The sequence below is a fragment of the Micropterus dolomieu genome, linkage group LG15 (assembly GCF_021292245.1).
Source record: "Micropterus dolomieu isolate WLL.071019.BEF.003 ecotype Adirondacks linkage group LG15, ASM2129224v1, whole genome shotgun sequence".
NCBI lineage: Eukaryota > Metazoa > Chordata > Actinopteri > Centrarchiformes > Centrarchidae > Micropterus > Micropterus dolomieu.
The window spans coordinates 2,114,074-2,140,316 of record NC_060164.1 but is presented as its reverse complement, the minus strand read 5'-3'; the positions used below and the strand labels follow the sequence as shown (position 1 = coordinate 2,140,316).

General features: G+C 40.6%; 1 protein-coding gene across 1 annotated transcript in view; it reads right to left on the bottom strand.

Annotated features, from left to right (window-relative positions):
• Window positions 1–26,243, bottom strand: part of b3gat2 (beta-1,3-glucuronyltransferase 2 (glucuronosyltransferase S)) — a 55,701-nt gene that overhangs the window by 5,089 nt on the left and 24,369 nt on the right. The window contains exons 2-3 of the mRNA XM_046070907.1: window positions 21,468–21,612; window positions 8,799–8,947 (exon numbers count right to left, since the gene is read on the bottom strand). Of these exons, the coding sequence (XP_045926863.1) occupies window positions 8,799–8,947; window positions 21,468–21,612 (294 nt within the window). The remainder of the gene's footprint in view (window positions 1–8,798; window positions 8,948–21,467; window positions 21,613–26,243) is intronic.

Sequence of the window (26,243 nt, the reverse complement as noted above, 5' to 3'; positions counted from 1 at the left end):
TTTTTTTTTTTGCCTTAATAGCATAAGGAGAAGACAGTTCTGTTTCTCCCCATCAGAAGGAGGAATTTGTGGAGAAACAGTGGATGGACAATTGGGTAGCAGCAGTTTCCAATTTTACCTTGGACGACTGCACTTAAATTCCAGTTTAGCAACTTGAGTCTTAAGGCGCTGGCCATCATTTCCATCAGTTATGAAGATATTGTACTCACTATATATAGATGTAGTCTGAATTTAATTTATTTCTAAGGAAACATAAACACAATAATATTTGGTTATTAAAGAAGAGTGACCAAAACATGTACTGAGTAGCATTTTACACTTGTCAGTGTTGTCTGATGGACAAGTTAATTATGTAACTGAGACACTGTTTTAAATCACCTCAAATACATCTGAAGCATTTTTGTACTGCAATTTCTTCATCAGAACACTTACCTACAATATATCTGCATTACTCTAGGATCAAGGATATTTATCAGTCCAGCTCTAGTGCTTACCAAAGTAGCTGCTGAGATCTGGGGTGGTTACCCAATCCACTTTATTTGGACATGAAATTTAGTGCAGTTGAAGTTAGGTAATAATCCCTCATTGCACAGGAAAACTGTGAGCACACAACTACTTCAAAGATGAATCAGTTAGTCAGTCAGTAAACTCTAATGGATGTTAACAACTGACAGTTCAGCTAGTAATTTTACTGTTAGCCTTGGTTTTCTCCACAAAACGAGTTCGCTAACCTGGGTGTTTATTTTAAGTCCGAGATCTCAGCAATAAACTTGATCAGTATAATTATTTTTGCCACTAATTTAAATTTTTTGGGGGAAAGTAAATATTCATATTAAATATATCATATTGTCCCTCTGATCTTTCCGTCTGCAGCTTACCCCACCACACACTTATACAGTACATACTGTAAATGTTTTCCACATGTAAATCATATCACTACACAAACTGCTATATTACATCTTTATATATATATATATATATATGTGTGTGTATATATTTGATATTTATAGATTCTTATTATGTTATATATATTAATTATGCACAAAGACACCAAAGCAAATTCCTTGTATACATAAATCTACTTGGCAATAAAGCTGAATTCCGATTCTGATCAGTATACTCGTCAATCCTTCTATTTGCTAATGAGGAAATTAACATGTGGTGTCAAAACAATTACACCATCATTAGTAGCTGTTCTGGAGCTTTTGATCATAGTTTGAGTTTGCCCAGTTGTCATGAAATTGTAGATGTTCAAATTTCCCTTTTTCTGAACACTTTCATGACTTCAGACTGTCAGTAGTCGTTTCCAAGGTCCAAAGAACAACATTTAAATCTCATTTCAACATTTCAAAGAACCAAGTTGTTATAAATGATGGGTCCCTTAATGGGACAGTGAGGAAAAAATGCAATCAAGTCCACTTATAAATGCACTCAAGATGCTTTGAGGCTCAAATCACCCAAACCAGATCTTGCGGCGGTCAGAGATGCATTTAACCACATTATTAAAATAGAAATTAAGTTTAGCAGCAAACCTGAGAGTCAATTCAAATTTAACAGACAGCCATATAGTCTTTCAGTCCATAGCAGTAGATGTCCCTGTGTCCATTTTCTCGCATTGTCATTTAGCCTTTCTTCTTTTTATACTCCACCTTCAATCAATTCATCTACCTATTCCCTTTTCTCCACACAGGCGTTTACTCTCCCTCTCTCTCCTCTTCCTCCTGTGCTATCATCTGTCTCCATCTGTTCCTGCCTTCCCCCTCTTCTCTTGTCCTGTCACTGCTGTCTGTTGCCATTACTCTCCTCCTCTAACTACATTACAGCTCCTGTCAGTCGTCTCCAGATACTGACCTGGCCATCAGATGAGCATTTCTGCCCTCCACTGTCAAGGTCGGGATTCAGGCTCTGTGATCTGATCCTAGATACCTTCCTCAAAGTGGACAGAGCCTGGAGTTAGGGTGTGTCAAAGCTGTTGAGACCAACCAAAACCAAACACAAGTGGTTTCAAATGTAACTAAAGCTTGAGAGTTCAAAGACTATACGATTTCAGCCTGACAAACGTATGACGCCATGAGTGAAAATTGGGGTTGGATGCAACAACCGATTGATTTATCCCGTGTAGTGTATCATAGTGGACGACAACAGTGTGTGATTTGTTTTTGCCCTTTAACGACAAATTCCACAACGTCTTCCAAAAGTTGACCAATAGCAGCACAGAACACCCTACTGTAAACATGCGAAAGAGAAATTATTTATTTTTTTCTTTCTTTACTCCGTCTTCTCCGAACACAAGACAGTCAGTATCATACACACCGCCAGTGTTTGTTTACATTGTTGTTACTGGTAGTCTGTCCCTAGCACCGCCTTCACAGTCACGTCAGGCACGCCGTGAAAGACAGTAAGCTATGATTGTTCGGGGACCAACCATTCCTCTGATAACTTAGTAGAAATGAATTTAATCCTATCTTATCTTTTATCTTCAATGAAATGTCACCTTGGTTCTAGAGGAGAAGTTAAGGGGTTCCTTGGGTTGTTCCTGGAAGGTGTGAGTCTGTTTAGTAAATCTTGAACCTTTAATTCCCTCTTATAATGGACTCTTTAGGAAAATCCTATTCTGCTAAGGATTTGAAGAAAGCTTAGAAAAATACTATATTCCTAATAAGATTATATCTACTTTAAGGCAATGGATGCACATTTTGGGAAATACATCATTAATTTTCTTGCCATGAGTTTTATGAATTATTGATACCACTCTCATATTGTCCATTCAACATAAAGCTTACCCTAGCATTAAGACCGGAAAGAGCTAGCCTAGCTCTGTCCAAAGTTCAAAACTACACTTCTAAAGCTGATTAATTAACACGTTATCTCATTTGTTTAATCTGTTCAAAAACATAAATGTTAAAAACAATAAGATGTAGTTTTATGCTGGACTATGTTAAAACCATAAATTGTTATTTTGACTATTTACTACTATATAGTATTTATCTTTATTTTAAAAAAATTGACTCTTTATTGTAATGAGAATTAGTGTAATGAGCTTTCGAGATATTGTTTGGTGGATTTTGAACTTAAGACAGAGCCAGGTTAGCTGTTTCCCCCTGTTTCCAGTTTTTATGCTAGGCTAGGACAACGTCATCTGCCAATATATTTACCATATAGACTCTTAAAGACAGTATTGTCAGTAACAATTGAATATACAATGCAAAACCTTCTGGGTCTCTCTCTGCTCCTCATATCACTCTGCTAAGCCTTACCTACCAAACCCACAAGAATGACTGAAAGAGTGAAACCTCATCCCATGTAGGGCTCGCTCTCCACGGCGTGAGTCTCACCGAGACCTCAGTCCCTCTCGCTTCCAGTCGTCTTCTCACTGCCCCGCCAACACTTTGCGGCCCAGGGTAGAGCACCCCAGGCTTCGGAAGCAGCTACGATAACATCTTACAGCGGGACGACAGGCTAGTACACCACTGGCCGCCTCTCAAACGTTATTCCCCACTGTTTGTCATCATACCTCTTTGCCACTCGTTGATACGAGCACCATGGACTATATGCTGTTGTTGGTGGAGGAGGGATGGTTGTTTTGAGCTGGCAGCGGTGAACATTTGCAAATGGCATTAGGTGCAGTGGGAGGAGCCAGGGGAACCTCATTTCTTTCACAGATTATCTGTCTCATGTACTACTGTCAGGGTGACAGTTTGGGCATATATGACAGTTAATTAAAAAAAATCCCTTCTGCATCTTTAACTCTGGTCAAGAAAGCAAATAGGGGCTTTTCTAAAATTATTCAAATTATCAAACTATTCCTTTAAGGTTCTTATGATATATATCCTTCTTAATCCCATTTAGTCTGTCTCAATTGGTCTGATGCTTCAAAAAAAGAGAAACTGATACTCATCACGGTGAGGGTTCTTCAGGATTATGTTAGCCAATTCTTTATTCTTAATAAAATTGTAATGTGTATTATATAAAAATAATATCTATTCATCTGAACTATTGGTAATTTTTGTTATTTTTACTTGCAACAAGGGGATGACATGCAGCAACGGGCCTGGGTCGGACTCAAACCCACGCCGCTGCGCCTGGATATGTGGCGCACGCTTACCAGGTGAGCTACTGGGGCACCCCGAAACTTAATTTATTCTACCAACCCAACAATTGTGACTTCACGATGATGTGTCACATCTTCTAACTGCACGCCAGTGGCTTTATGAGTGATAATGTCACATCCAGCTGCTTTTCTAACTGACATGATAGATGCTGATGCAACATCCTCTTGTCTGTGTGGTGCTGGGTGATGACTGATGATGTCACAGCCTGCTAATGGCCTGTATTAATATCAGCGGCAGGGCACCTCCATTAGTGTAATGGGGCTGATAATGATGATGATAGTTTCAACACAGAGCTGTCTGCAGCGGCAGCATCAGCCAGCTGTAAATGATGATCCAGCAGCTTCGGGGGTTTTATCCTATTCCCTGTAGGAAACATGTAGCCATAACCACCCAGGGACTTACAGTGCAACAATGTGACCTGCACACGTACAGTTAAAGAATAAATTTAGATTTCATATTTGTTGATGCTAGGTGAGGCAGCTGTTTGCGGCACTTTTCTCCACAGAAACTGGAAATACTGTTTACGGTGGAACGGAGGGATAGAAGCAGGATGGTGATTTGTCTGGCATAAAATAATTTTACTGGCCTAAATATTTATATATATATATATATAACCCCTTAATACACCCACTGTCATGCACAAGCAACTAATTCAACAACTAATAAAATAAAACGAATAAAAACTAATTCAACAACATGCATCTGTGGTGGTAATTGGGGGAATCACTAACAACCTTTTTTAAGCAAAACAAACAACCATGCTGCTTTTTTAACCTGTAGTTACAGTTAACACCTGCAATACAAAACAATAAACTGGACTACTTAGTATTAGAAAGTAAATCTCCTTTCAGTGTAAACTCCTGATATTGTAACTTAGGCTCAGATGGGCAGTTGGGATGGGCCACTCTCTGTGGCTGTTTTTGTAACTGAGGGCAATGCTGCTTCATTTGTCAGCAAGATATCTATTGTAATGTTAGCTAGCTAAGTTGAAAACCTTTCTAATCTCTGTTGGTAGCCCAGCTTCCCTTTTTTGGCATCAGGGACATGTTTATTTTTGTCAGAACCCTACTGCAGGAGTGTACTAAACTCAGAGCACCTTTCTGGTGGCAGGGTACCAGAGAGGCTCTGTAGTGAAATGGTCAGATGAAAAAAATTGTCTACCAACAATAATAGCATGTTATTCTTTTTTTCAGTTTGCTATATCGGACTTATGTGCATTGCCCTTCTACAACACTTTTTATATTACCAGTATTTATTTATGCCACAGGAGACTGTACTGTATAAGGCATAGTCTGTTTAGTCTTATTTAATGTACAGTAACTTTGTCTTTATTTACTGTAAGAACGGTACCTTCTTGTCTGAAACTTGTTTATGCTACTTGTACACTTATCTATCTCTGCTCTTGTCTTTGCTGTTCCCTACTGTGGGACAAATAAAGGTTTTCTTATCTTATCTTATAATGCTTATAGACGGGTTTCTGTACAACGTCATCACCGAGATTTTACGAAGCATTAGGTTTTTTAACGCCACTGTCTGAGATAAAAAAAATACAATACAAAATTGTTCGTGGAAGACAATGTTCTTTGCATCTCTGAGTACTCACAGTACCACAGCACAGCTCTGGAAAGAATGCCTCTCTGCCTCTTTCTTCTTTTAGCCTTTTGGCTAGCTGCTGACTTGAACATTACGTCTGGCTTCGCTAACCTGCGGTCGCGCATGTTTATTAATATTCAAAATGAAACATAAAGAAACAGATCCAACTCTGAAATGGCAGTTTATTATTAAGTCAACAAGAATTTACAAACAATGCATAATCTACGTTGATTACAGTGGTTGACCACAGCCTTCTGTCCGGCTACCGCTTTTGCCCCCTGGCTGCGCACACATCCAGTAGCGTTTGTATACAAGAAACCTGTCTATAACTTAAAATTTTGAAATTGCAGAGAAAACTCTGCCCATGTTAGGGCCCTCGATAGTTTGTTCAACTATTCCCACACTGTAATGTCCCGAACAAACAGTGGGGCTCATTTACTTGCAAGCGTGAATGTTCTTAACAAATGTCAAAGCAAAATCTGCAGCCTAAATTACAAGATATCCTGTTTGTGTACTAACGTTATGAGGGTGATGTACATTTCCAAAAAGTCTGGAAATTACGTTTGAGTTATTTTGTCATGAACTAGTTTTGACCTGAATGTGGTACTAAGAAAAAGGTGATACAGTCACCAGAAGCATTCAGAATAACCTTTTAGGAATCAAGAATAGCCATACCAAATTTCATGGCAATGTGGCCAGTAACCGTTGCTGTTTTTGTTTTTGCGGCCTACATCTAGGTCTTGTGTTGTGATGCCTGACCAAGTCAATCACACCTTTGGAGGCAGAGTTAAGAAAAGGAATGTCAGTAGTGACCGAAAAATGGCGACAAGCGTGGACAACATTGATACAGCTAGACATGCTTTTGTTAATGGAATCACAATCTGCATATTTTCAGCCGAAGTGTAAATTTGTTCGTGTCCGCTGACAGTGACAATGATGTGATGAATCCGATGGTCACTGCTGATTGGTTAACGCAAAGTAATCCCTCCTCCCCAACAAGAAAATGGTTATGATTATCAGGCAACTGCGGACTAACTTCACCATTGCCAGTAAACAGTATCAGAAAAGCAACAGTTGAATGAAAACAAAAAACCTGTAAATAAAATTTCCACTTGCAGATTTGGGGACGCTTTGAGATCACGTACTCCTTTAAAAGGTAAAAATGGAATAGAATCCATTTCTCACAAAAGGTCCTTTAAGGCATCTCCATGATGGTTGTCAAGAGGATGAGTGGCTTCATAAAGCCATGTGCCAACAGGGGCTGTGGTGATTTGAGATGAGCTGCATCGATCTAAGCTGTCTAAGCACACAACTAGAATTTATAGCGCTATAACGCCATTTCTATCCAATTGAAGCTGTGTGAGTCTAAGTTTAGCCTGTGCCACCAGCTTGAAGAATGAGTCATGCTGTCAATATTGGGGAGAGATGCCCCATGGTTAGTTACCACTGTGATGGTAGCCATTATTATGACTGTAGTTTAATATCTGCCCCAGGCACACACACAAACACACAAGTGCTAGATTCGATTTATTAAACCCTGGTCTGTGTCTTCCTCCACCAATATGCAGGTTAAAGGCCCGATTAGACAGAGCGCACTTTGCAGGCTGAAAAATGTGGCGTACTGTCATTTTTGATGAACACCATAATAAAAATAACAAAATCATCTGCCCTTATTCCAACCCTTTTATATATATAATCTATATATAGGCAGGGGCACTCTGAATGTGATTGAGGGTAAGAGGCTGCTCTCAAATATGCTGTGGACACAGGAAAATGAGATTAGGGGTGCAGCTAACGATGATTTTAGTACTTGAAGCTTCTACTGATTATTTCATCGATTCATCGTTTAAGAAGTACTTTTGCTTGGTGGCATTTGTTTGTGGTAGGTTATGTTTGTTTTAACGTCACTGTTGTATTTTGGATTTAGGCCTAACCTACTGTTTATTTAGCCTCGAACAAAACATTACAGTGACAATGCCGATGAAAGTGAGCTAACGTTAGCTTAACACAAACCATGAACTGTATACAACGATTGGCAAAATCATATAACTCCGGGTATCCAGCAACACCCACCACTAGTTTGTCCTCCCCTTTTGTCATCTGATTGGACAGTTGAAAAAAACACCAATGATATTGGGCACTTTTCTGCTGAGAGTTAACTGGAGGCGCTCAAATGCTCCTGCAAAAAGTAAGGCGTCCCGAGCGGTTTATAGAAAACAACTGGAAAAAGACGCCTCTCACTGCAAAAAATGCGCTCTGTCTGATCGTTACTTAATGCAGTGACTGATAGTAGCGAAATAGAGAAAAGACACTTTACAGAATACAAACTGCATGTTGGCTTATTGTTTAAATGAAATCTTAACTGTAGACACGACGTTTGACCCTTAAAACACAAGTGTGAGGTCAGGAGTTTGCAGAGATCTGTAATGGATTTAAACCAAAAGTGGTTAGAAACTATCATATATTTTCTAATAAAACCATGAACAAAATATACATAACCTTTTGACCATTAACCTAATATAATCCAATAAGAAATCACAGTTTGTGTTTTAACCCTACATTTGAGTCTAAATTAAATCTGCATAAATGGTAATGGTCTGGGTGGAAATGAATAGTGAAAACAGAACACGAGGTTTTTAACAGTGGGCAAATACAAGTCGTAGCCCATAGTGCATTATTTTCCTGCTCTGCACAACTAATCTGGTAAAAACGAATGAAGAAGTATCATCTACACCTCTGTGTTTTTAGCCCCTGGCCTAGTTGTTTACATTTTGACAAATGTGTATCATGTAAAGTCCTGCTGCTTTGGCTGCTGTTCACACTGTGCAGGCAGGCTAGATCTAAAGCCTGCCTGTTTATACAAATTTACAGACCTTTATTCTTGATGGATTTTTGTATCTGTTCAGAGCGATCTCTTTATTATAGAACATAGAATAGAAATTAATACTGGCTATCTGTGTTTGCATTATACAACACAATTGGTAAATGTCCTTCCCTTGAAGCTGTGAGCAGCAAAGAAGGCCCTAGACTCGCATTGTTCCATGAAGTATTTTCAGTCTGTAGCCATGCTGACAGCAGTGCCTACTTACTGACCCGGGTACAATTATTGGCCTTGGGCTCCAACTCGGTGACCTTGGTGATCTGCTTGAGGAAGTCGGACTCCTGCATCCCCGGCTGGGAGCCGCGCCGCTTGAACTGCGCCCGCGGGTTTGCCAGGATCACCTGGAGGTTCACGGCGAAACCTGAGGAAGAGAGAGGGAGCAAGAAGAGGAAGAGTGGGGACAGAGGCAGAGAAACGTTGAGGAGGTTAGCCATCATGGATTAAAAGCACATTATTAGTCTATTATAATCACAGCAGAAAATGATAGAGTGCATTAGTGTATCTAATGACTATGATATGGCTGATATGAAATCCCTTTACTACAGGGGTCTGCCATTCTCCTGCGATAATTGCACTACAGATGAGAAAGTCAGGGGGAAGTCAAAATGCTCATGATGCCAGTGTGTTGTAGTAGAGGAGAGGTGGGGATTAATGGCTGGCAAACCAGATTTAATCAACCTGATTAAAAAATTGGTAACAGTGGCAGAAAATCTAACGCTACGTAATTACTTTGTAAGCAGAAAGATATTGTCCTGCAAGCAGGAATGTGTTTGAAGGTCAAAAAGTTATTCTGATTGGGAGATTAGTGTTCAAATATTCTCAGTTTAATTAATCCATGTCTTCACTTTATATCCTTTAGGCAATGAACTAAACACAAAAGATGAAGCTAATCCCTTCTACTGCCATGCTTAACCTTGCTCCCACCAGCGTGTCTGTGGAGAACACGTCATTCACACATCTGATGTGTTGTCTGACCCTGGGGCCGGAGGTCTGAAGGTGACACATGACGTCTCTTTTACATCTTTTTGCCTCTACCTCTAGCTGACCCTTTGCTGACAGAGCAAAGTGCTCGGAGATGGAGCTGTGATGAGTAATGGTGGAAGAAAAAACTTGAAGAATGCTTTGGACAGAAATAACTGATCTATGAGTTCCACTATGAATTCTGCAGACATAAACTTTCTCCAGGTGAAGGCCTTTTCAGTGTAGTTTTGTGGCAAATACTCTGTTAAGTATCCCTTATTGCCTGGCACTGAGCTACTGGCTTCTATTCTTCTGCCAGTAGTCTGCAGTTTGTCTGTGTTTGACGTGAATGTTATTGCCACATTAAGTCACTTTGCATGTTTATTAACTGATGCTCTTGAGATCCAGGCCTTTGTGGATCTCTAACAGTCTCTAGTTATTTTGAACACATTAAACTGATGATTGTCAGACCGCTTTTAAAGTTGCCAAATGCTGGTAATTGGCCCTCAGCTCTATGTGATGGAACGGTATGTGTAGCATTAGTTGTTTATTAAAGCCACGTTTCCACTAAAGGAATTATACCCCGGAACTAGAAACCTTTGGAGGAACTCACTGCGTTTCCACCACAGGGACCAGGGTCTAAATTTAGTTCTAGGGTCTGTATTTTACCCCCAAAAAGTCCCTGTGGTACTTTCCAAAAGTACTTTAGGGGGGTGGAGCTTACCTTGTCGTGATTGGGCGAGTAGAGGCTACTGGCTTTACATTGAGCATGTCGGCCGCTCCTCTCTTTTCCACCATTGTTTGCAAACCAATAAATCACAATCAACCGTCACAAGCCTGATATATACGTCAGCCTTAAATGTATTGCTCGGAAACAGCAGCCAGTGTGCAGCGGTGTGTTTACAGCTAAATACTGGGTCTGAAGTTGTTGTTATAAGTTTTCATCAGTCAGCAGGTTTCTACACAGACAGCTGATTACAGCAGGAAATAAAGCTTGTTAAACATCACGTTCCTCCAACGCTCAAGCGACACAGACGTGATGCTGCAGCTGATCTGCAGCTCTTGTCAGCTGGAAATGTTTCAATAACCTTCCAAACTGTCACAAATTTATTTTTGTGTTTCTTTCTCTGTGCTGGCGTTACTTTAAGAAGTTGATGCCTTTATCCAGTTGGTTATTAAATTTGTAATGAACTTTATCATGTGTCTCTACTTTATGCTCCCACTTGGGGTGGCAGTAGCGCAATGGCTAAGACTATGCCTTTGGTGTGAGAGACTCGGGTTTAATCCCCCACTGTGACCACCATTGTGTCCCTGAGCAAGACACTTAACCCCTAGTTGCTCCAGAGGCGTGCGACCTCTGACATGTATAGCAATTGTAAGTTGCTTTGGATAAAAGCATCAGATAAATGAATAAATGTAAATGTACACACAAAAGCTGTTAAAATCTGATGTTCATTTATAAATGTTGCTCATGGATAGTGGTTACAAATAATGATGTCTGTGCATCGCTGTGTACGGCGTACAGGCCTACAGCCTACGTCAGCTGGTTAATTTGCCGAATCTTCGCAGGTCTTTAGACCACGGTGGAAACTCACACAGCAATGGGCTGAAGGAACCTTTTAGCTCCTTGAAAAGAGATTCGGGCACTGAAAAGTCCCAGTACTTTTGGTGGAAACGTGGCTTAACCTGGCAGTGCTTTAGCCGTAGTAAAATCATATTATCAACCAATTTAACCCGAGAAAATAATCTGATCCCATCTTCCAAAATGTAAGAGAGCTGCCAGGAGGCAAAGCATAAAAACTCACATTCTGCTGAGGTAATAGAGAATATTTGATTTTAGATTAAAACATGACATTAACAAGACTTAAGCCAGATGTTTGCTTGTGTGTCATGGTGTTGCAGTTACATTTTTGAGGAGGTGCCTCAAAAATGTAACTACATAGCGCAGCTGAGGAGATAACGCGGAGCCCATATGAGCTGTGGTTAGCAATGCTTTTGTTTTCAGTACCTGATGAAACAGAATGAATCTTTCTCTGTATCACAAAGTAGTAAATGTCAATTAAGTTACTGTGGGAAATATAGTTAAAGCATGACATGGCCTAATTATGTATAATAATACTGTACATACATAATACATAATCCAAATCCATAATACATTGATCTCGCATGGGGCCACGGAGGTGCAGTGCTTTGCAGTGTCGCCTCCTAGCCTATGTGGTCTGGGGACCCAACCTTAGTCATCCCAGGCTTTTCTGTGTGGAGTTTGCACATAGCAGCTCTATGATGCTGTTCTTACAGTAGAAATACTGGTGCTTTGAGATAAATGCTAACTTCAGCAAACTTACATTCACTAATTGCTACTTGAAGCAAAAAAAAAAGTGCAGATAGGAAAATCAGTGTTTTTGCAGATATATGGCTATACAGCAAAGTATTAGGTAAAGTGAATACATATGCCTAGGCATATGATCACAAGTTATTACAGTTGATTGCGTGGGGAACATGAATAGCATATCTCATGCAATTTTTCAAATAGTTTCATCCAATATTTCAGTCTGGATCAAAATGGACCAACATTTCCCAGAGCTACACCAACAGCGGTGCTACAAAGCTTTTTGCACACATAATACACAGACCAGTCTATGGTTCTGAGTGTTGTAAAATACTGATATCATTCATTCTCAAAGGAAACATTTATGAATTAGTCCTAATCTCACTAGACAGTTTTTAGTTCCAGTAATATTATTAGCTGGACTATCCAGAGATAACATACTGTAATCTTTATGGTTTCCAGTCGTCTGTGGCATTTCCCTTTAAGACCCCACGCCGCAGACACCCCCACTGGGCTGAAAACAAATCCCATCAGCACCTTCTCTCTTCTCTTCATTCTGCCTGTTGAGCACTGTGGTGTAATTAAAAGCATTTATTTTGTAGTAAATGTGCAAAAAACTTTGTCCTTAAATGCGCCATCAAGACAGCACAAATGAAAGCATAGGTGTAGTTATACTTTAAGAAAAGCATCATTTCTCCGTGGGATGCTGAAGTTTCTCGTTTAGAGGGCAACAGGAAGATGTTTTCAGAAATTGCTGCTCCTCCATGCACAAGGTCTCGGCTTAATTACTGAATATTTATTTATGCAAATCTTTAGTGGGTGGCACGCCTTGGCAATCAGTGCATCAGTGTGGGAATTCACCCCAAGTAATTCACCATCCTCGCCTCCTCTCTGGTCCCCCTCCCCCTGGCTGAAAAGCATTTTCTAGGCTGCAGCTATCCTGAGGTACTGACACGTCGCCAGCAGACAGCAGTCCTCCGAGTAATGCGAGTGTCAGCATGGGTCACACACAGAGAGGAACTGCAGACATGCAAATGCATTCAGTTTATCAGCCCGCTATAAGCTTAAGTTTGCTGCATTTTAGGCCAGGTCAGCCATCACTAACACACCCTACCCGTTCATCCTGTACTCACTTGCACAGACAGACACAAACACACAACGGGTGAGACTGAGAGTGATTTTAAAGACTCCTACAGAACCAACATTTAAAGATTGAAGGTTATACTTTGTACAGATAACCACAATATTTTAACGTGGCAATTTCAGGGTAAAAAAAAAAAGCCACACACAGTACCTGATATAATGCCTATACTGTTGTTGGATTAGTCTGGGATCAGGCTTATTACTGCTCTGTGTGTGATACTGCAGGCTAATCACAGAGATAAATGCAGTTCAGGTGGAGTAGATAGATATGAGAGCAATTACGAGATAGACATCTTCTAACCTGCAGCCAGCCTCTGTGTTATGGAGATCACAGCTTATCTGAGCCACGTTTGCCCAAGAGGCATTTGTCCAGGCTCTGCACTAACTTTGTCCCACTTTACTCCTGATCCACTCTGGCTGACCTATATGACTGTGTGTATCTCTTGAATGCTGCTTTACCCTTTAGAGCTATTTTACAACTGTCTTTAATATGCATGCCTAGATGTTTTCTGTTCGAATTGTGTGGGTTTACTGTATGAGCTCTATGTCTGTTTCCAGGGTCCCACAACCATTTAAAGAACTCAGGAACTTAACCTGCCTTTTTACTGGAGGAACCGGAGTCTAAATGTAGTTTCTCAGCCATACTTCCAGGAGCCAAAGAAGTCCCTGCACTGTTGTTATACTTTATAGCCCAGGAACTATCGGGAAAGAATTACAGCACATAACACAGACATTTCAGTTTGTGTACAGCTTCACAGAGTAAGCACTTTGTGCCACTAGTATTAATTTCAGGACAAAGCGTGGACATTTCCTGTAATGTTTACTGATGTTAAAGGTTCCCTGTGGAGTTTTCGACCACTAATAAAGCTTTGGAGAAATGTTTTTATGTTTGGGTCCCTGTTTGGTTCCCTCTTGTGTATTCGTAATAGGATGCACATACACACGTGGGTGCACACGGATATCAAGAAACCCACTAATGCACCAAACCTAGGCAGTGAAACAGAACTCTGCAAGCTAGTAAACAAAAACAATTCTCAGATTCTCAAAGCTCAGTTGTTCCAGCAGTTGGGTCTGTTCAAGGTCAGATCACGTTCTCACCAAAAATGAACTCCAGAGTTCGTTTGAAAGAGTACTGAGAACACCTCTCCAAGAAGGTCTCGGTCCGCCCGTTATGGCCGCTTCTGGTGCAAACCCAAGTGCGATTGCTGCATACACACCTGCCTAAACAAACCACACCAAGACGGAAACAAACTCTAGCGCAATTCAACCAAACTAAATGAGGCAGGTGTGAAAGCCCCCTTAGATATCAGTTTATTTTCCCTCATTTCAAGGTTCTTCAGGAATGTGCAAAAGGGACTTCCTGATTCAGTTCCTGCGTTTTGTTCCTGTAATGTTCTCAGGTGATGTCACTTTGGTTGGGGCTGAAGACCACAAGTGATCTTATCATCTCTGCTTGAGGCTAGCAGCTTCAGGCTTCATTAGCTAGCAACACACCTCAATCTCTGACTGTACTGTCAGCGGTTGCATTGCATTGTGGGTAATGTAACTGCTTCTGACGAGGAAGAAGAATGTTCTTGTGTCCCTGTGGTTCTGCTGCATCGTGTCTGACAGTGTTATAGGAGTGCAATGATAAATTGGTGGAGTGCTCTTCTGAAGGACAGTCGCCATTATTAGGCCACTAATGCCGCTGTTTGAACACATAATTCCAGATATTAATTAACAATGACTGCAAGCTATGGCTGGATTTTTGTGGATCTGGTTGTTTTTAGGGGCCCTTTCCTCTTTCCTCCAGCGCAATCACCAGAGCAGATTTTCCAGCTGTACAAGTATCAAATATAGTGGGTTAAGTGTCATGAAATGTAATGCCCACACAGTTAATCGCCATGAATTGTTCAGAGCTAAAGGAGAAGAGACAGCTGAATGACCCCACACCATCATCTAACTATCTTACATCTATAAGAATCAAAATAAAGAGAAAACAGATCTGGAAGAGGACATGCGATGGGAAAAACAATACCTGGCCCCTTCTCCTTTATTGATTTGTCTTTTTGTAGTGTAACCTGAAGCTTTGGTAGTCTGAGGGAACCATGTGATCACTCTGTTGTCCCCTAGGTTTACATGCTAGTATGCAATCAATTTTTATTTTCGTTTCCTTTCTTTATTCATCCTCTCTCCCTGTGTCTGTTCTGTCCCATCGCTCTGTGATTCATTTTCAATTCAGAGGCGGGTATGAAATACAAAAGAGTTTACCTCCAGGGCAGAAACAGATATAAGCACACTCGGCAACCACGACACTGTGACATTAAAAATCAAAAGCCAACAATAAATCAGCCATTTAGGCAACCTCTGTCACCAGTTTATGTAACACTACAGCGATTCCACTTAGATATACTTCAGGAAATGTGAATATCTTCTAAACACACACACACACACACACACACACACACACACACACACACACACAAACAGAAGAACCCTCCAATAGACTAATAGACTAAAGACAAAGACAACTCAAAATCCAAGGGGAAAGGTTCACAGTTCAGGTCACCACTGGGATGTTCAAAAACTCCATGGCAACAAATCCCTGGCACCAACAACTGAGACAAAAACAAACACAAACCACCATGTTCATCTAAAGGCCACTACAGTAGGTGCTGGTGTAATAGTGTGATGTTGCTGCGCTGTGGTGTGGACAGGACCCTGTACATTTCAGTTGGATATATTGTAACACAGGGTTTTATTTTGAAGGATGCAGTAAGTATTTCCGCTATGATGGTTTTCTTGTTTTTTGATCAAACATTAGTGAATGGTATTAATGCGTTTTTTTTCATGAATGTGTTCACGTTTAAAATGGGTTTTATGTGACAGTGGATATGTCTTTCCTAAGAGAAAATGGGAATTATATAGTGGCCATTTTATTTTGTTAACCGCACTTGCCGCACTTGCCGCACTTTGGTTACAGTCTCTTCCTCTTGGTTCAGGGACTTTCTCAGGGAAGGTACGCAGTTTTGTCGCTCACTCTATTTACATTTCATTTAGTCATTAATAACGAAGTTAAGTCACTGAAACCCACCTGAAAAAGGTTCTTGTTTACATTGTTATGTTTCAAAGTTAATTTTACTAGCTTGCATGGCTAAACCTGCTACTCCAAGGAGAAGTGTATCAAATAACATTTGCGTGTTGTGAGGCTGTGGTGTGGTTTGCTCCGCATAGAGTGTGCTTTTTAGAGTGACGCTTACTAGCAAGAAGCATTTAGTGATTTTACTCATGATGTTACACGGGAGCTGAGAGCATGTACGCGCGAGAGAGTCTGCAAATGTTTTGTTTCCCCACAATTGCAGGTATGTGGGTTTAGGCACGGTTCATGTCAATAGTCATTTTTCTGATAGAAGAAGGAAAGAGACATGATAATATAATTTATTTATGTGATTTGTATTTTACTTATTCTTTGTATTTTATTCATTGTTTTTTACTGTAATGCTATAAGCTGTCTTGGTTCGGGGACTTCTCCGGGAAGGAGCTGAGAGCATGTGCACGAGGGAAACTGCGAATGTTTTGTTTCTCTACAATTACAGAACTATTGCTACGGTTATAGCTGCTGATGAATAAATTGCTCCCAAGATAATCCTGAGACACGTGTCATGGCTTTCTACATAAAACGACGCAGAGTCAGACCGACTACACTGGGTCCATTTTGGCACTGGTCTGTAATGCAATTGTCGTAACTAATATAAACAGTTGGTGCTCTTTCTATCTGCATACACCACTGCTTGGATTCCCTCCATCCATCTCCAGCTCCCCATAGATTTAGTTTTTTTCAGTATGTCATGTCAATCAAAGGCTCTTCCAGGGGTTTGTGGGCTCAGGGACAGTCTGCGTCAACCTTAATAAAACGTGTTCCAGGGCATGACATTAGCAGAGCCAAACCACCAATTTCTTTTTTATTTATTTATTTTTAATTTTTAGAATAAACCATCCAACTCTTGACTTAAGGTTGTGGTATGTGATTCTGGAGCAATCCAACACCATGACTAATACTAAAATATAGAGCGAGCAACAACACAGCAAGTAATGTAACTAACGCTTACTGGGGTTGTGGGTTAGCAAACTTTCGCTACAGTTGCCGCTGCGAAGCTAACATGCAGAGAGGACGAGACGGTCCCAGAGCCAGCACACCAGCTCCTGACAGCGATACTTAACAACTCTCCTGCTACTACGGCTGACATCATAACAACAGCATGTCTTGGTGAACTAGAAAGTAAGCTGAATGTCTGCGGGCAAGTCATTTAACGTTACCTGACACACAAATTATAGCTGGAATAGTGCTGTGTCTTTACTATTTACAGAGCCAGATTTTTTTATCAGCGCACATACTGAACGGACAGGTAGCAGACCGTGAGGAGATACTGTATTCACTGAATTTGACAGAAAGACGTGGATTGGATTTGAATCGCAGGTGTCCTGACTGACCTGTATAAATACGTCCAAGAACCAATGACATGCAACATCTGCTTAGTTTATATTTTTCTACAAGTGTCACACATTTTGCGAAAGTGTGTTTTTTTTTCTCCCTTCTTCAGTTGTTTCTGTTCAGTTCGACTCTTACCACAGTACTTCAGTGCAGGAGGAAGGGTATCTAACTGTTCCTGCACACTGTACTCTATCCCCCCTCTGCATCTCTCATCTCAAAATCTCAGGAGCAGGGTACAAACACTGGGGTGACTGGGGGTTAAGCACTTTTATGTCTCTGTCTCAGGGAACACTCCCAAGGCACAAGTACCACTTCAACAAAGGTATAACGGTCTTTGCGGTGGTGAGTCTTCATGTGCAGGCACCTTGTATATTTGTGTTTGCTGTGTTTGCAAACATATACTCAACTGCCCTGTGTTGCAAAGACGCAGCTCTAATATGCCTCTGGAGAATTCATGTGTATGTATATATGCATGTCCAGGAACACGTCCACTTGTATCAATTCAAGTGTTGGCAGGTGTATGCTTGTGAGTCTTTCAAAGAGTTCTTTTGATGCATGATGTAGTAATTGTGTGTCTGTGATTACAGACATGTGCGCACACACACAACCACACACACACACACACACACACATAACCACACACACTGAGGTGAATAGTACTCTACAGCATCATTGTCCAGGCTCCATTGTGTCTGGCTAAATGAGACAGAGCGGTAGATGGGAGGCTTTAGTGATCTGCTAACAATACAGCACTGTATAACACAATACTATTAGGACACGCACTGGCACTCACTCAGCGCTCTGCAGACACCCCATTGTAAATCCTATGAATAATAATTTAAGAGTGAATAAAGTTTGGGCCATTCACTCGGCAAAGCCATTGTTGTTCTTGCAGAATTTAAAGCCAAAAATTGCTTTGCAATACAGCCACGGCAGTAAATCTTAACGCTGCAAATTGACAGTGCAATTATATAGTGCAGTGTAAAAGTAAGGCTGATAATTACAGTGTGTGTGTGTGTGCGTGTGTGTGGAATGGGATGGATAGGAGTGTGATGGAGGGATGAGATCTCGGTCGTGGTGGAGCAGGAAAGGTGGCGGAGAGAAAAAGAGAGGCTCGCTCTTGTTATCATGGTTTAATTAACGCTAATCCCAAGGGCAGACCCGTGCGTATGTGCGCTCTGCCGCACTGCCCCCGGCTGTGTCCACATATGGGTGTGGAATGATTATCATCATTTGTATCTACAGTAAAACTACACATGTAGGCTACATTAAATAATTTTTATTAACATAAAGTGCAGAGACAGCAGAGACTCTAATATTGTGTATGTGTGGGTGAAGTGAGATAATGAGTGGTGAATGACAGGCTGTAATTATTTGGTCAGTGCGATGAATTCTTTTCCTTCAGGTCAGAGGAAACGCTGGCGCTGAGCACTCGTGTGATTGGATTTTTACACTGGAGATATGGAAATGTAAATAGATTCATGGAGATGTTTGCTCAGTCTTTACTCTCCATTAAAACGATAATAACTACAAGACAAATTTGGACTCTGTGTTTCCACATAAAAACTCACTAACCAAACCAGATTCATTCACATCACTGCAGTGAGATTGTCAAGGTAGATTTTGCATTCATGCTGTCCTGACATTGTTCACAAAAATGATTCATATGAGCCTTTTGTGATCTGACGCCTTAATGCTTACAAGAACAGTTTGGGAACCGTACTTAGTTGAGAGTGACATCAGTACCACTCTTATGTTTGTGTGTTAAGTAGGCTGCAGCTCCAGTGGTAGCTAGCTTAGCATAAAGACCACAAGCCTTGGGAAGCCGCTTGTGAACATGTGCACAATTTACAGCTAATTAACTTAAGACAGCGGAGCAGCAGAACACGTCCTGTTCTTTCAGCGAGGGCTCTGTGAGAAATGTCACCATCAGGCTAAGCCAATCAGAGGCAGAGGAGTGTCATTCTCTTGCCATAGTTGATTAGTATATTCGCGTTTACCAAAGTTGTTATGACGGTCGTAGTTTGGTGAGGTTTATGCAACAAAACTATTTGGTTAGGTTTAGGAAAAGATTGTGGTTTGGGTCAAAATAAGAACATTACATAAGTCACGTACAAAACGTTACTTAACATAAAACTAAATATGTCAGCTTTAACTTTCTTTCAAAACAGACTCCAAACGTTTGTCTCCTGAGAGAAAGACTTGACACACGGACTTTGTCGTTCTTTTTATTGCTTCACCTGATTTCTTCCGCCCCACTAGAGGTCGCGGCCTAAGAGAAAACTAAAATATGGCTCGTAATAAGTTGCTGCATAATCAACCTATACGACCGCTTTTCTGCTGAGGATGGGCTGAGCTTGCCTGGCTTTGAAATCAAATCAAAATGTGCCGACATTGAGGTAGATGGAAATACATTAGTGGTAATTATCAAAATGCACATTTCTAAGTAAATTTGAACCATTTCAGTCACAAAAGATTCGAGCATTTGTATGGAATAATTCTAATAAATACAGCAAAAGTTGCAACATTGTGACATCTGCCTGATGGAGCAAATATTACGGGTATTTCAGAAAGCAAAAGTAATAACAGAAAAAAAAAAAGAGACCATCATAGAGGGCTCAAGACCATTATTAAGATAACAATTAAAAGATGACAGAGAGTCTATTCCTCTTTGTAGGACTATAGACATAGACAGAGAGACTGTAGATATAAACTGCTGCATTTCCTGATGTCTCAGACTTTCATTTTGAGACTACTGGGTTCCTTCAACTCTGATTCCATCTAATCTGGCGCTTTTCAGAACAGTTTTATTCAACAAGAGTCTGCAATACTGCTCTGTGATTTATCTCAGGAATGAACAATCAAGCAAAGTAGCACAGGCGCTCCTGTGTGGAGGAGTAACAGTCAGAATATTAAATTGGAAAGATCAGATTTCATTTTATGGTAAATTACTCCATGAAAAAACAAAAGCTCGATAGAAAAACTGTCGGATATCGTCAGGTAAACTCATAGAAAAAAACAGCACAGCGTATTGTTTCCTGTTTGTCTCTGCTCTGATGAAAGCCAGCAGGCCAAATCAGGCATGCTGACGTTGACTGTTCTGTAATCAATGAACTGATCAATAAAATCTTTTAAGGAGCCATTTCACTTTCACCACCTTTTCCTCAACAGTCCAGACCAGAGTAAGGGCCAAGGGCTGAAATACTTTATATGTTTATACAGTTTTTACCTCCAGATGTAACATGAATTCCCAGTTCTACTCAGTCAAAAAACATTTTGCAAACAATACAAAAACAATACAACCCTGCTATGTTAGATAACATTCAGCAAAGAGTAACAAAGACACAGGAGGTAACATGTGACCTATAGGTCATATACTGTAAAAAGTATTTTATTTCTGTACCAGCAATATATTTAGTCTTAGAACAAAAGGCGCAAGTAAATAGATAACTTATTATGCCTTATTTCAGGTTTAGATTAATTAATTCCAGAATTTCCATTCCATAACGTTTTGGGTCTCAACATCTTTCATTAGATGCTCCCTGCCTGATAAATGTCTACATTTGTCAAACTCCATGTCTCAAGTTTGTAACACAGGCTGCTCCCAGTACTGATTTTCATGTATAAAATAGTTGGAAAACAAGACAGATAACTAAAGCCTTACTAGTGACCCTGAGTCTGTATTCACAAAGTAGTTCATTGGTGGAGCCTTACCAGCTGTGGGGCTAAATATGTTGTGTTTGTTATGTATGTAAGGAGGAACTGCTCAGGAATCAGGCTCTGGAGACCTTTCCAGTGTGACTTATTAGTGTGATGGAAAATATGCGCTTTTGCGTTTGTCCCATTTTTAAATCTTTTCTTTTAAATCTCATTAAATACATTCTGGTCATTCTGGTGGAAACATTTACAAAAATGAATCTGCGATCAGTTTTACTGACACAATAACAACTTTTATATCTCATTAGTGTTGTTCCTTACCTGCCATGTCGGTGGCGAAGGGCCGGTCCGGTCTCCAGCCAGTGTACCAGCCCACAACTTTACCCCCGGACACCAGTGGGCGCTCATACGCTCTGCCACCTACGAATCCCACAGGCCAAATAGACACACCTCGAGTACTACGCATCTGCAATAACGAAGAAGGAAATGGGTTTGTTCAGTCATTACATACAGTGCACAACTGCATTCACTCAAGCTGAACACATACACACTCATCAACAGTTCAAGCGTAAGCTTAAACACATATTGGAGGAATTCATTTAATGCTTAAGGCGTAAACGTCCAGCAGACTGGGAATTTTTAGTCTCCTGTGTGAGGAATTGAAACCTGACCAAAGCCAGTTGACAGTTGTGTTATTTAAAAACAGCCGGCATAGGCAGATTTGCTTAAAATCTGCACACTCTATGGGACTGGTTAAAAGCATGTTTGGATGTTGTAACAACAGCTGTGACGCCATCTAACGCCAGACTATTTGCTGATCCACATTCAGTTTTCTTGTCAGTTGTAAGAACAAACCACACATCATGTCTGATCCTACAGGCCATGTCCACTCTGGATGGATGCAATTGGAAGTGGAAAACCCCAGAAAGTCAGTGAATGTGCACGTCGATTCTAAAATGAATTACTTGTGTGTCAGTTTGCATGAGTGATTAGAGATGTTTAATTTCATATGAAACGTGGGTGAGAGCAGCATGCAGGGACTCAGTGGCTAACTGAATAGAAGACTAAATGAAACTGTGCTGGGCAGAGCTGTCTCCCAGTTTCACAGTGAATGAATTTGCACACAGCCGGAAGCAGTGCGACGAGAAATGAGACGGAGAGAAAGTAAGATAAAAGACAGAGAGAGAGAGAGAGAGAGAGAGTGGACCCTGTGAGGAGGGTTTGAGTTTCAGTGTTGGAGTATGAGACATCTGTATCTTGGCTTTGTGTGGATGTGTGTATATATATATATATATATATATATAGTGTGTGTGTGATTCTATTTTCCAACCCCGGTCACCCTGAAGCATGTTCATTCACACACACTGCTCCTCATAGCTCACCAGAACAGCCGCCAGTCAGTGGCTCATGACAAAACAACAGAACAAAACCACTGCACTGCATCACTGCACCCAGGCATCACACTGAGCTCTAGCCTTTAAAGCCACGGCAAACCAAGTGTATGTATAGCGCGATATATGGACAGGATTTACAGTTCTATTACAAACTTCCAAGCAATTATGGACAGAATAGCAGAGTACACAACAAAAACAACCCTAAAGAGTTCATCTTCACTAAAATTAATTTTTTGGTGAATACTTCTGGAGAAATGTGACATTTGAGCCATGTTTTTCTAGCTTGATAAATGTAAGCAAAAACCAATGACAGCCCAGTTAGTGTCCAATCAGGTGAAAAGAGGGTTGGTGTTGATGTATTAGTGATGGCGGGAACTGTCAGTCTGCCATTGACAGCCTAATTAAAGGACGCTCAAGCGAAGTGCATATTGAAGCATCTTGCCAGAGCTCAATCACAGAAGCGAGACCGCAGACGGAGAGTAGACGGTAGAAACCCTGAACACTGTCAGCACTGAGTTTATGAGAGATACAGCCTTTCAGTCATGGACCTTCATGAGGCATCAAATTCACAATGTGAAACAACACAACATTGTGCTTAAGCCACAGGTTGAAACAACCAATCAAAAAGCAGTACCAAATCTCAAACCACACGAGACAAATCTCAAACACCTGAGACGGTTACATCAACAACATGTTGCCGTGAGATTTGTTCCCCTGTTGTTTACCATCGTGAATTTGATGTTTGGTCCATGACTGAACGCTGTCTCTGATAAACTCAGAGCTGACAGTGACTTCACGGTTTCTCCTACACACCTGTCCACCAGATGTGCGTTAGACAACAGTTAGTTTAAGTAGGTGGCTTGTTGAAATGATCAGCAGTAGTACTGAACCCAGGATGTACAAAACGAGAAAATTACATCACAAAAATAACTTCACGAAATGTTGCTACTTATGGAACCAAATCTCAAATGAAGGATTCCTCGCCTATCATAGGTCCTTGTTTGATTCTCTACATTGTGGTGAGTATTGAAATGTTAATTACTCATATAAAATGTTACAGAAAAAATATACCAGATCGCTGTGTTGTTGTCAAAGTAGCAGGACTGTTTTCACTCCTGAAGCATTACATTTCCATTACATTTATTCATTTAGCTGATGCTTTTATCCAAAGCAACTTACAATTGCTATACATGTCAGAGGTCGCACGCCTATGGAGCAACTAGGGGTTAAGTGTCTTGCTCAGGGACACATTGGTGGATGGGTCACGGTGGGGGCATTGCGCCATCACCCCCCATTAACATTAATGCCAAATAACTGATCGGCCACAGCAAAATCACTCTAATTTATACTAATAATATATAATTTATGTGGTAATGTGACATGTTCTTGGCTAATACTCCGCCAAAGTTTGAGTTTATATCTGCTAAGATGATTTTTCAGACAAATTTTAGGCATTGATTATTTATTTATTATGTTTCTCACATTCTTTCATAATACAGTGTGTACATTTCATGAAAAGTATTAGATGTGTCACAACGGTCAGTCTACAGTAATCTATGGCTACATTCTTGCTAACTACATACTTGCTAACCCTCCCGATTTTCACAGGAGACTCTCGTATTTTTTGCTTGTTACCTCCCGGGGGTCACATTTCTACTGATTTATGAACATTTTTCACAACTTTCCATTACATTCATTACTGTTTCTGGCGCTGTGCAATGCATACGCTCCACAACTCTCTCTCTCTGCTGCTTATGCTCGGACACGTAGCATGTGCGTGACTCAGAAGAGAGCTTGTGATCCGGTGAATTTCAGGTGGAAGAAAGGGAAGCAACATGTCCATGTCTAATATCAGCTTTTGTGGAGTCTTTTCATTCACCGTGGCTCCGTCTAGCGTACAATTGTGACAACGGTCGCTCTAGAGTGCCATCACATTTGCATGAATTCCGATCTCACACGATCAGATCTGAGTAACATATGAGCAAATAAATCAGATTTGGGTTTGGCCTGCAGTCTGAATATAGCGTGTCTCATATCAAGTATCTCTGAGAACAAAAAATGATTTTGATACGAAATGAAATGATAGATATTGACACATAATATGTAATATTTCTTCCACGCTAGTTTTACAGTCCATTATAGATATATATAACTATTAACTACAAAATCTGTCAGTTGTTTATACTGAAGGTACACTCCAGCACGCATGGAGCTAATAGGAGTTAAACCAGCAAATGTAAAAGCTTTCATGAGCTGGCTGAATCCCTGTTGTGTTAAAACAATGAGATAAAGAACAGGAAATTGACATTTATTTATATCTCACTGTCAGAGATGATAACTGCAACTTATTTATCTTCCAATAAATAACATGACGCGCAGCGACTTTATCTTGGATCCTGCTGTATGAGGAGAAGCGGGTAAAATGAACGCGTTGACCTCATTTCCACCTCAAGAAGAACGGTGAGCATCTTCCTTCCCTTTCATTTCTCTTCTTCTTTCCATCTCTTTTGCCTCTCACCCTAACACCGCTCTCTCCTGCCAGGGCCCCTGAGCGATGCCAGCAGCTTTGAAGCCCTTTCCCTGTTAATACTGTGGCCCCTTGAGTTTGCCTGTGACGCTAAAACCCTTCCCCCCCTCGTTTCTCTTTTGCTGCTGTCTGCCTTTTTCTCTCAGGTCATTTTTCAAACACTCCGGCTCCTCTGCTTTGTAAAAACACAGATGAAAAGAGAATGAGAGAAAGAAGAAGAAAGAGAGGCTGACTCCGTGTTGCTCGTTCCCAGATCATTCCTGGAGTACGATCGTTATTTCGGCTTAGCAGTTAAGTCCTAGTTTGACTGCTAATGATCTCCTGGTTTGAATGCTGCACTCAAAGCTCAGTACAGTTTCACACATTAGTAGAGAGCAGAACTGGAAACAGGGTCCAAACATATTCAGAAACGCTGGCTGAATTTACATGGGGCACTTTGAAGACCCACTTTTAGATTTTTATTCTGCTGAGATTAAATCTGGCTCTTGCACCAAATGCTCCGTAAGTGTAGAGTCGGGTGATAATTCTCTGTGGGTTTATCACTACAAGCAACTTCTTTCACATTACACATAATCATTTAACCAATTGTTTGTTTTTTTAATTGGATAAATGATTTGTGAAACGTCTAACTAGGTGTTACAGGATTTTGCCTCAAATTGATTCAAAAACTGTTTTTGGTGGTTTAGAACAAATCAGATTCACACTGGCTGCTGTTTTTCCGGTCTGAAAATCAAAAGCAAAGACCAATGACAACTCAGTGAGTTGTTTGAATCAGATGCAGGAAGGGTTCATGCCATGATGCCAATAATCCACTGTATAGCCTTGTTAAAATGACACCTGCCTCAAACAAATGCTTGTTGAGCTTCTCCAGATTGCATTAAATGAGTAGGATGAAAACTGTGGGCTGGCAGTGCCAGGCTACATCAACAGCACATTTTACTGCTTACCCTCTTGTTGTCTTTATAGCTTTCATTTATCCATTATAACTGGACTGTGGCCAGGCGATGCAGCTATCTGTGTATAAAGTGAGTCTGTCTATCTAGGGTGGCAGTGTCATTAGACTCAAAAGCATACTCAGGCCCGTCCAGATCTTCTGGGTCTGAGGATAGAAGCACATTACAATGACAAGTTAATATTTGCTCCAGCACACAGAGGAAGCATTTGACAGACAGTAAT